Genomic DNA, 12,491 nt, shown 5'->3' on the forward strand with positions numbered 1-12,491 from the left:
TGTTGTGATTTGTGTTGTTTATATGCAGTACGTGGAGGCAATTATCTGTGCAGTCACAATAACCAGTGAAACTCTGCGGCCATCTAGTACGCAATCAATGAACCTGTACTGTATATCTGAATACCCTCACTGCACACATGCCCAGACATATTAATTGATTGCATGTGTATTATTTACTGCGAGATGTCATACTTTTCTACTTTGCACATTCACATGCAATAAATGTTAATAGGGAAGGATGGTGTAAGATGAGTTGCTGATTATAATGAGCAAATCTTCTCGTGTGCAAATTGCTGCAAGAGGAACAGCATCAAATGGAGGAAAAACATGTGGTCAGTGCCTGAATTCATATCCCATTCCCTTCTGGTCCACAACCAGAGTCCACTCTAACATTATTAGTTGTATGATACCTTGATGTCCCACAGTCAAGAGTAGAGTAGACAAGTTGCTTACTCGTGCTTCTTGGGAGCGGCTGCTTACCGAACATTATTTGATGTTTAAAGGTATGCAATATTTTTTGTAATTTTTGATCCAACCCTTCTGTGTTGCAACTTATAAATAATGGGAAAATGGTTTGATTGTATAATTAATTAACAATATTTACAGTAAATAATTTCTTATGTATACTACTTTCTCTTGCTCAACACTAGAGGGGGTAAATAGATTGATTTTTATTTGTAACGTACCAAAGAAACCCTGAGTAATGTCCAATAATAACATTCAGGACAACAAAACTGTAAGTACTAAAACGTATCAAGAATATAGGAAATAAATTTTGCTGAAAACGCTAAGAATGAAAGAATCATTACTTAAAACAATCATAAATAATTTATCCATGCTGAGATCTTCCAACTTTGGGGTATAGAGCTGCAAGGAATCTAGATCTTTATTCTTTGATTTGACAATTATTACAATATAAAACGTAATACTGGTATTAGCTTTCTCGTCACTAGAGGGCGCAATCCACAGACAATTACTGAGTAAGACTCAACACGCACAGAATAGATTCTGTCCACACCCGTGAAATAAGCAAACATACATTCTTAGCACGAATTTGTATTGTATACATCAGTTTTTTGCTCCTCTTTTGTGATTTAATGTTAACAATTGGTAAATACCCACAGTAGTCACGACGCGTCATGCTGTATGACTACTCGAACACTAACAATATGTGCGATGAAGGCGTATATCAAAATACCGCTATGATATTTACCAATCAATATTTTGTTGGAATACTGCAAAATAACATGATACAGCATGTGGAATTACATTATTTTACAGTACTCAAACAATATTTATTAACTTTCAGTGCCGATCTTAGAATTAAATTTTCACTTTCTACTATTACATTGTACATGCCATACTAGTATGTATTTTTCAAAACAAAATCAGAGTATACTACAACATCTATTGCCACCTTAGAGGAATCTTGACTTGTGTCCTGAGCCCGGGTCCTGAGTAAACCTTGGGGAACCTTGTTGCTCAAGCCTTCATCTAAATTAAGAAAAGTTCCATTTTCGCCTCACCATTATAACTGGGTCGCGTGAACGGCCATAGATGGTCAGCCTCAGCGAAACCGTGCAAACTCATATATACATCAATCACATTATATTCACATCAATATCCCAAAGTGGATTCAATTGCAATCAAAGAAAGCTTAGAAAGAACTCCCGTGTGCTGACAGTAGTGAAGACACATTAAAAATTAATTCAAAATTACTTGTACATGAGATATTGATGGAAAAGCTGAAAACTATGTAAATCAGGTGACTATTATGAACAGAACAAAAAAATTATGAATTATTAGAGAATTAATATTATTCAAAATTAATCAGGCCTGTCTATTGTCGTAGAGCATTTATGTACCAAATTTTATTCAAATGTGATGATCAGTAATTGAGATATTAGTGTTAATTATGTTAATTAATTAGGTGATTAATAAGCATAAATATTTACGCACGCACGCACGCACGCACGCACGCACGCGCACACACACACACACACACACACACCCACCCACACACACACGCACGCACACACGCACGCACGCACGCACGCACACGCACACGCACACGCACACGCACACACGAATATTGTGTATTTATTTTCAGAGAAATTATGACATTTCTAGCCTGCATTTTCCATGCAGAATGTTTCTGGATTTTTATACTCACCTTTGCCAGGCAAAAAAGACAGTTTGTTATCCATCCATATATTGGTTATTTAATCTTTCTGAGTCATTGAACAAGGATGTAATACATTATGCTATGTTTTAATGAACGCAGTTCTGAAGCCATGCTCTGACAGTTTATGTTCAAACTTAATGTTCTGAAATTTTCAATGATAGGCTTAAATGTGAACTGATGCACCAACATTCAGACTTTTGATTGGTTGTTTGATTTGGTAGCCATCTTGGATTGAAGTTAAACTAGAATAGGCCATATTTAAGGTTTTCCAACCTTGGCATTCTGAATTTGTTTGGGAGTACAAGATGCCAAATTGTACAATACGAAAAACAGAAATAAGCACTTCTTTTCAGAGTCGCTGACGGCTGAACACACCAATCTGTTTAAGCACAGTTTATCTGTCATCAAAATGTATACTTTTCTGGTCTTGAACACACAGGATCAGTGTATCCTCTAAAGATGACTTCTTTTGTAGAAATCAAAATTAAATCCGTAAAAATCAAATTGAGTCAACTTGTTTACTGCTGGGAGAAAGAAAGAAATAAACTTGTATGCGACAGTGTAAGTGACTTGAGGCACAAACAAAAATATTATGGCCCCCGCTTTCCTTTGTATTTACCTATAAAATATTAATTTCATAATTATAGTAAGATATTTTAATCACTATATTAATAAATATGATTTTCTATTGCGCCAATGATGGGCCAATGAATTAGAACAAATAGCAAATCTGTGTACGCCTGTCACGTGTCGTTTAGAGAGCACATTAGTCAGGATGTATACTGGCATAGATAAAATTGTATAACTTCTTTCTGACCTTGAATAATAAGATATCAGTAATCATTTTACAAAAGTCAATTGTCTGATAACGCAGGTTAAAACTACATGTATAATGTCACAGCAACATCCAAACATATACATCATTAGGAATCAGCCAATAGCATTCTGTTTTTCAAATTCTATATTTCAAATAAATGGGGCCGAATGTTATACAATATACACAACGATAAAGCTATGATATAAATGTAAAAATAAATACTTGAAAACAGCATTTTGGGGGTGAGATATGTGATTTATGCATCACAGCAGTGACCTCTGAAAGCAGTGCGTGGACTGTTCTATCTATCAAGAGTGATGGTTATGCAATTTCACTTGTTTTTATTATTTTTGCAACAAAGGGGAAATGAAAGACTATTATTCGTATGATGAGGATTAAGAAATCGTGAAAATCTTTTCAAAATTATGAGTAAAAATTGATCACAGTCCAATCAATCATCTTTCAAATCAAAAAATAATTCTCAGAGAGAAAATGTATTGAAAATTACTGCATTTCACAAGCAATCTAAATTATGATTCCCTTTTTCTTCAGTTCTTTTCTTCTCTTTCGTTCTTGTTGCTCAATCTCTTCCATGAACTTCTGAAATTTGGGATGACGTGGATCAATTGCGTAACCAAACTTCTCTTTGGCTTCCATAAGCAGTGCGGCTCTCTTCTCCTGCTGTGCCTGTTGCTGTAATCGTTTATTTTGTCTGTCTTCATAAAACTGTTTTTCTAGTTTTGGCATTTTGGCTAAACAGGCCTCGATGTGTTTCTCACTGTAAAAGAAACAAATGCAAATGCCAAGAACTCCATAAGAATAATTTGAATTGCATTGTGCATTGGAAATAGCAATTAAGTACTGTAAAAGGGTGAATTATTCACTGAGTTTTAAATTTGCTTATTTCACTGACTAAAAAATGCACTAAATTAAAACCCAGTAAATATGTAAAATTTAGCATAGAACACATTATCTAAATGATAAAACCATTTTACAGTATACAGAGTTTGATTTTGTTCAAAAGTATAATCATGGCATAGAGTGACTGTAATTTATGTCTATTGCCAGGATTCAGGTATTCTATTTAGCACATCCACTGTTTCACTATGTCGAAAAATGTGTTGTTTTTTTTTGCAAATTTGTCAACTCAGTTGGACCCCCCCCCCCCCAATGAACCTATACTACTAGATAGACTTGTGCCTCTACCCCTAATTCTCACTATAACTCCTACCCTCCATCGGCCCCCCAAATGAATCTTATATGCCCCTATAGACACCTATAGTTATAGACATGTAAAGTAATATCAATTGAGGTTAAGGTTTGACTAATGGGAAAGTACAACCATAGCTCCATGGTACAACAGAAAGTCTTTTCCTTATACTCCGATGTACCAATTAGTATTTAATTAATACCATAAGCCCGTGTAAATAATACAATAAATGAATATCAAATCATTTTCCCGAAATTAATTTGGAATCTGTTTCATTCATTAGAAGAATCAAAGAGAAATGTTACCGTTTGATTTGCTCAATCTTCTGAGCTCGCCGCTGGGCGTTAATATTGGACTGCATCTGTGCTAACGTCGGACGCCATTCTCTCTCGTCTTCGATCATTTCTGCCAATTCATTTCTAGTAGGCCAGGCAACTGCTGGGTTGATGCCCGACGCCTTTCCGAATTTCGCATACAGTTTACGTTGTCCCTTTCTTGTTTTCATCCATTGCGGTAGACTATCATCAACCCGAAGTCGCTCACCCCACGTTAAATCGTCCATGTTTTGTTCATCATCGGCTTGACTCTCGGGAATGGCAGTGCTACAATACCGTAAACCAAATGTATGTGTGTAGCGGACAACTTTTATAATATGGATTTCCTCAGACAAATACCTGAAAACTGGTCTCAGTGTCCGACAGTTCCTCGACAACCTCTGCAGCATGGCTGCCATGTTTGAGAGTAAACTTTGCGTCGATGAGGGCGCCGGCGAAAGGCTTCAGTCGTGATTATTATTTTTTGTGTGGTTTAGTTACTATAAATTAGTGAAACCCTGTTTTACAAAATAGTGACTTGATCGAAAATGGTGTCACCAATTTCGAGAACTTCAAATTTTCACCTATTCATAGTAAAAGTCACAGGGATTGTCAATTGACGGCGAATTCCCTAGTGCCCGTGACTTACAGTGCTATTTGTCCGAGGGACCCTCTTATTCGTGGTGAATTCTTCATCGTATAAAAGAATTCAAAAAGTCATCAAAAAAAATTAATCTAGAAAGCTAAAAAAGTGCGCTTTCCATTCTGAAAAATATTACAAGAAATGAACAACGACACACTACACACTCCAAACAAACAAATGATCACCTAATGTTCGTGCGATGTTAAAACAGATAAGAACGTCCGTAATAAAGAATTGGAACACAAAGCGATAAATAACACCGACATTAATGAACCAATTCTGACAGATATTACTACTAACAAATGACAAAGCAACTACTGAAGGTGAGTTACCCGGAAGTTATTAAATATGGTCAAAGAAGCAACTCTTTATTATTATCTTTAAATCTAGCGATTTCCCAAAATCATGGAGTTCAGATTTAATAGTGTCAATTTTTAAAATCAGGTTCAAAATCAAACTCCACAAATTACAGAGGTATAGCCTTATCCAGCTGCCTGGGGAAACTGTTTACTAGTATATTGAATCAAAGAATAACAACTTTCCTAGATGATAATAATAATATTTCGAAAACACAGTTTGGGTTTAGAAAAGGTTGTCGAACAACCGACAACGTATTCATCTTTAAAACAATAATTAATAAGTATTTGTATCACAATGAGGCTCCGAAGGAACAAACTTTTAACATAAAAATCAAGAAAAACTATATGCAGGCTTTGTGGATCAGAGAAAGATTTTCGACAGTGTCTGGCACGAAGGCATGTTTCTGAAATTATTAATATATGGAATTACAGATGATATGTATAACATGACAAACACAGTATGTACAGTAAGGTAAAATATAAAGTCAAGATCAATGGTAGCCTGACGTGTAGGCGTGAGTGACGCCCTCGCCGGCCGAACGGCATCAGATCCTACTAACTGTGTCGGATTTGGAGCACAGCGGAGGACGCAACTCGCTGGGTCAGTGGCGGACAGACTTATTTACTTCAAACACTAGGGTCAAACAAGGTTGAAACTTTAGTCTAACTCTCTTCAATTTATTTATAAATGATTTGCCCAATATTTTCGATCCACATAATTGCAGTCCCCCAACACTAAATAATAGTAAAGTCAGTTGCAATTTATATGTATTGTATCGAATTGGGACAATGTTGTTTTTAAATGTAGCTTAGATTTATCGCCAACTTTTCCATAATGGAAATAAATGGAGAATTGGATCAATTTCCAATAGGTGTTTGTGAATAATATAACATAATAATTAGCAATGAAGACACCAAATGAACCTGTGAAGGAAGCAACGTTATTAAATAGACACCTACATTGTAAAAGGTATTGCGTAATAACTTCTGAACTAGACACAGACGTTACAATTACAAGCACTAAACAACGACAATTAAAAAAAAAATAGAAAAATATTCATCTCTCATTGATACTAAGAATTAAATTCGAGATAACAACAAAAAATAACAAACCAGGGAAAAACAAACTTAGGACGTGCAGAGAATTCAAGAAAATATTTGAAATGGGTAATTATTTAACAATGCAAACGAATATTGATCTACGAAAGTCAATCTCTCGGTTCCGTTTAAGTAACGCACGACCTTAAAATCGAAACAGGGAGGCATACTAAACCGAAATTACTAATAGAAAAATAAACCTGTAAACTTTGCTCAATGAATAAAGTAGGAATGCCATTTTATAACAACTTGAAATTATGAGGAAGCCAGAAAGCAAATATTAAATGATTTCACAAATTTGACAGAAGAACAAATCTATAATGATAATGGGAAATAACTGAAATGATTATTGCATTGCCCAAATTTATAAAAAAAAAAAAAAAAACTTATGAGACAGCAACACCTTTTGTCGACTTAGTATGACCACAATCTTTTTAAACATTGCACTAAAATAAAACAGAAGCACCCCATAGTATAATTATTGATGCATTGTTACAGTAATGTATTTTCGTATGTTAATGGGCGGTGAATCTCGTAATTTGTAACTTGTATGCACTTTTTATCTTTTATTGTTAATGTTTGCTGACCTTACTGCTGTACTTTCCAAAGTCAGTATTGTGTTAATAAATAAAACAAAAATATTTATTTTAATTAACCAATAAAAATATTTAATAATAGTGATTGGCTCAACAGCTAAATATTGTCAGGGCCCATAATGCGTGCGCATGCTCCGACGAGACATGGCAACTGCGACTGCTCACTCAAAATGAGCGCTTGCTGATTGGAAATAAATGTTAAACTAACTCATTAATATAATTATAACGATGACGCACCAATACCATATTTAGATTGGTCATTTTGAATTCTGACATTCATTTTGATATAAAATACATACATAAAAACGTATATTTATAAAACTTTTATAACGATCTCAGCTCCTCACTGTAACTTGAGATTTGTTAGCATATTTAAAAAAAAAATCTTTGAGATTGCATCTTGATGAAAAAACAATATGGTAATATTTTCGTAAACAACAATATTTTTTGGCTGCAATTGTATTTAACCTTTTTTCATCACGTTGAAATGCCGACATTTCGTTGGACTCGCTGTTCACTAACTTTTCCGTTGTTCGTGACGCTTATTTTAGATTCAAATTAAGGCCTTTCAGTCTCCTGACTAAATTAGAGTGACGCCTAAATTAGAATACTCATGGCAAACTTTCCTACCAGTTTTACCCCCAAAATATGCGAAAAACATTTGAAGACACGGCGGGACAAGATACATAAATATAAATCGATATGGCCAACTAATGAGTTAATTAAACTCGAATTAGCCTGTCTAGCCACGGAACTCGTACATTACAAGAATAGCACATTTAGTTACTAATAACTTGTGCTTACAAGTAAGGAGTATTTATATTTATTGCGCACGCCGTATAAGTAAATTTAATGCAAACATAGATATGCTGAACTATTATTTGTAACACAAGCTCAATCGATATGTTACAAACTTGCTTGACGCTGAAAAGTCCGCCATCTACGTTTAGGGAGCTTTAGACATGCAAAGTGATATGCGCAGAGCAATTTGCGCAAACAACAACAAAATGGAGTCGGACTGAAAGGAAAAAAAAATATTATAGAGACAGTCATTATGTTGTCTAGCACATTTGGAATTCCTTCACCCTATCGCGCATACCGTCAACATTTTACATCTGGTGCTACGTGTAAGTTATGATCGCCTATACGAGCAATACAGTAACGAGGTAGGTAGGTGTCAGTGAGTTCTGTTGGCGTCATTTCATAGTTGCTATGCGATTTGGAATCTGCGTTTATTTTCAGCCCCCACCGTGATTGTCATATCTCGGTCAACATTTGACCATTAATTGCAGGACAAATCATGCAACTCTAGCGAGAAGCGAGAGATGGTATCCGTGCCCCATAAACAAGTGTTCGACATGATCACAATAGGGCCGGTAGTCGCATGAAGTAGGACGGACAACCGGTGAATTCTGTGTCGTTTCGTCTGTAAGATGTATTCAGATCGCGGCATTGACTGGGAGCAATCACCGTGTGATTAATGTTTTGTCAGTTTGTGTACAAACAAGGTAAATCGTATATTTGCACCAAGACAACGTAATCTACACCTAGATATTGTAGTATTTCCAACATTTTAAGTTACTTAGAGTATAACGTGTCATTATTCCATGACAATATGGTTCAATTTAGTGCGTATCCCGGTGCGTATGTATAAAGTTAAATGTACTTTTCAATTCGACGTATTTCTTACAGCTTGTTCTCGTAACAGTGCGTGCATAGTACAGTAGACTTTTGTACCGGTATTGATTGTGCATATATTTAAAGATTTATTCATTTACATCGTGTATGATCGTGTTGTATTTCAATAAAGGTCCGTATCCTGGTATTAAATTAAAGTGTTTATGATATTGATATTTTGCAATAATAAAGGAAAGATTTACTGTATTAGATGTTAAATAAGGACTTTTTCCTATTAAAAAAAACATGTTTTTGGAACACGCACACCCCATAAAACATTCAAGTACCTACAATTTGCAGTTTGAAAATTCAATTAAAAAACATCATAGTTACAGGGGTTGATCATTAAATGCTGTATTTTGAAGAGAAAATCTGCACTGAAAAATCTTATTATACTAACAAAATAACAGGAGAAAAAATACATTTAAAAATAACACATTTGACAGAGAAAAAACACGAATGCACTAACATAGAACATAGAAATCTACTCTAACTGAAGGAAAAAAATAATTGTCAGATTGTTCTACCATCCTCACCTGAGTTATAATGGTCAAATCTAAATGGTTAGTAAGTGCAACAATTTTATTTGCACTGTTTGAAATGAAGAAAGAATCAAAAAATATCATGACAAAAAGAGAAAACGAAATGAATAAGCTCTGCTCTCCAAAGTTTGTTTATACCATCAAACAACGACCAAAATTATTATTTTAATGCAGAAATATACAAGATGGAAAAATCATGTTCTAGAAAAGCTTTGTCATTTGTATAGCAACACAGAACTATTAAAATGTTGTTATTGAAAAATTAAAATCACAGTAAATAAGAGACTATTGCAGTAACCTGTAATTTTACAAACTACATATACCGGTATATGTGTATGCTTGTTCTTGTATTTCTGTGTCTTGCAACAGTTCAGCAATAGGCAATTTGATAAAAATGACATCTTATGATCTCCGAAACTGAAAAAAAAAAACATTTTTACAAATGGCGATTTCACAGGGCAAAGATGGACCTATTCATTTTGAACAGTTCATCATTTCTTATTTCTATAGATGCTCTAATAGAAGCCACATCCCGTCTGTTTCATTGTACCATTTTAATAGAAGTCACAGCTTCTAATACAGATTTCACAGTAATTATTTTTAACATCTCCTGACTGGAGATGGTAAATTTTATTTTTTGCAGGGGCTAATAAATACTGTTTTATTGATGTCACTGAGGGTCAGTAAAAAAAACACCCTTATTTTGTGGTTTGTGAAATAGCTGTACATTCTTGATTTCAATGAGCGATACAAATATCTGAGTGTGTCAGTTTTGTCGAGCGGAGCTTATCATTGTGAGTGATTGTCCGTCGTTGTCGTCCGTCATCGTTCGTGTCAATGTTTTACTTTTTCGACTTCTTCTTGAAAACTACAAGCCTGAATGCTTTGATACTTGATGTATATGTACCTTGGGTAGACCTCTCTTAGATTTGTTCATTTCATGATCATATCTTCAATTCTCTAAATTTGGTGAATATTTTTTTCATTTTTGGTAAAAAGTGATATTTTCGACTTCTTGTTGAAAACCGCAAGTCCAATTGCTTTGATATTACATATATAGGTACTACATGTGGACCTCTCTTAGATTTGTTCATTTTGTAATGATATCTTCATTTCTCTAATTTTGGTGAATATTTTGTCATTTTTGGTAAAAAGTGATATTTTCGACTTCTCGTTAAAAAGCGCAAGTCCGATTGTTTTTGTATTACACATATAGGTATTACATGTGGACCTCTTTCAGATTTGTTCATTTTATAATGATATCTTTAATTTTCTAATTTTGGTGAATATTTTTGTCATTTTTGGTAAAAAGTGATAATTTCGACTTCTTGTTAAAAACCTCAAGTCCAATTGCTTTGATATTACATATATAGGTACTACATGTGGACCTCTCTCAGATTTGTTCATTTCGTGATATTTTCAATTCTCTAATTTTAGTGAATATTTTTGTAATTTTTGGTAAAATGTGATATTTCTCACTTCTTGTTGAGAACAGCAAGTCTGATTGCTTTGATACAATGTACTATACATATTGTTCATTTTCTAATGATATCTTCTGCTCTTTAACTGAAATGTGCATTGCTAACAGCGGAGCTATCTCAGCCGACAGGCTGCTTGTTTATCACATTGCCGGCTAAAAACCTCCACAAATTAATACGAAAAATGATTTCGGCAGGTGATGTGTCAAAAGTACTCGTCAGTTTGTTTTTTGAATATTTTTGCTGGCTGTCTGGTGGCCATTTTGGTAGCTGAAAACAAATATTTGAATGGATGTCCTCAACATGGCTGTTTTTAATTGAATATGGTTTATAAACTACGTATGGTGTTTTACTGATGCATGTCATTTAGATTTATGGTTAGGCCTACCGTAATTAAAATAATTATTTTCTTTGAAAGATAATTGCTACCCGGTAATAATTTTATCAGGCGTCATTAAATGCAGACATAGCTGTTACATCAGTGGTTAGTGTCAAATTTTGTGTCTTCTACCTTTAACAAATAAACCTTCACATTTTTAGACAAGAACTTTAGCATGGAAACTATTACAGTATTATGGTAGTTAAAAAAAGAAGTAAAGGATTTTTATTATAATACATTTGTAAATAATAAAATTGAAAAATCTGTCATTTAAAATAAAATTAAGTTTTTTGATGATAGGTCTGTATCCTCATACCCATTTTACAATTGTTGTATTACTCTATTAGAAGTAACTGCGAACTAACAATTGCAAATATTATATAATATATTAGATTATTAAAATATGTCTTATTACAATGTATCACAATATGCATTAATGTATGCGTTACTAATATAGTAGATAGGGTACTGCCGATTTGAATCTAATTAATGTTTTGTAAATAAAAATGCACAAGGAATGAAATTACGATAAACCAAAAAGAAATAACATCTTTATAGGGTTTGACAAACTATTAGTGTTGTCTTTCTTTATTTTTAAAAACTTGTAAATCATATTCAGATCAGCCGAGATGCAATACATTCTGATTGATGACAACTTAAAAAAATGATTGCCATTATACATTAGTTAAAATTATTACCGGGTATCATTGAGAAGAATCTGAATGTCATTACAACAATGACGGAAAGATCCACGTAATAAAAATTTGGAATTTTGTTACTAGTAGTCAAATGTTCCTATAGAAATGCATCATAAGTAAGTGAGATTAGTACTGTCTGTTTTCAAAGTTAAATTAAATTAACTATTTTACCGAAGAATAGAAACTAAACTCCTAACTTATTATTCCTTGCTTGGGGAATAAGTTGTATCATACAGCTACATGTATGTGTTATCTCCATGATGTCAGTGCAGAGATATATGCTTATAGAGAATGACGTGTAAAGAATTGACTTTTGTTTAATTTCTTTAAACAGCATGAGAAGGCATTTTAAAAATTTAAATGTCTGTGTATGCGAGTTAACAAAGAAAATGATATTACTTGAGTCAAGCAGTAGTTGTACAAAATAGATTTATCAGTTGAATTGATGTACATTTATTTGTATGTACAGATGTGTTTTTGGTTTAACTGCAAGCA

At 33.8% G+C, this 12,491-nt stretch overlaps 2 protein-coding genes across 3 annotated transcripts in view; one reads left to right on the top strand and one right to left on the bottom strand.

The window, feature by feature from the left end:
• Nucleotides 1–3,128: 3,128 nt before the first annotated feature.
• On the bottom strand, nt 3,129–4,964 carry LOC100373414 (large ribosomal subunit protein mL64-like). Its single transcript, XM_002734440.4, has 2 exons — nt 4,518–4,964; nt 3,129–3,780 (listed from the first exon to the last, which is right to left on the bottom strand). Exons 1-2 carry the CDS (start codon nt 4,943–4,945, stop codon nt 3,528–3,530), a joined length of 681 nt encoding a protein of 226 aa, XP_002734486.4. The 5' UTR covers nt 4,946–4,964; the 3' UTR covers nt 3,129–3,527.
• A 3,233-nt stretch (nt 4,965–8,197) lies between these two features.
• The window catches only part of LOC100313668 (neuralized PATS1), a 28,784-nt gene continuing 24,490 nt past the window's right edge, over nt 8,198–12,491 (top strand). The window contains exon 1 of one of the 2 annotated variants that reach the window (XM_085503017.1): nt 8,198–8,392. The gene's annotated coding sequence lies outside the window, so the exon portion shown is untranslated. 2 annotated transcript variants of the gene reach the window in all.

The sequence above is a fragment of the Saccoglossus kowalevskii genome, chromosome 9, assembly GCF_978046115.1.
Source record: "Saccoglossus kowalevskii chromosome 9, keSacKowa6.1, whole genome shotgun sequence".
NCBI classification, from domain to species: Eukaryota; Metazoa; Hemichordata; class Enteropneusta; family Harrimaniidae; genus Saccoglossus; species Saccoglossus kowalevskii.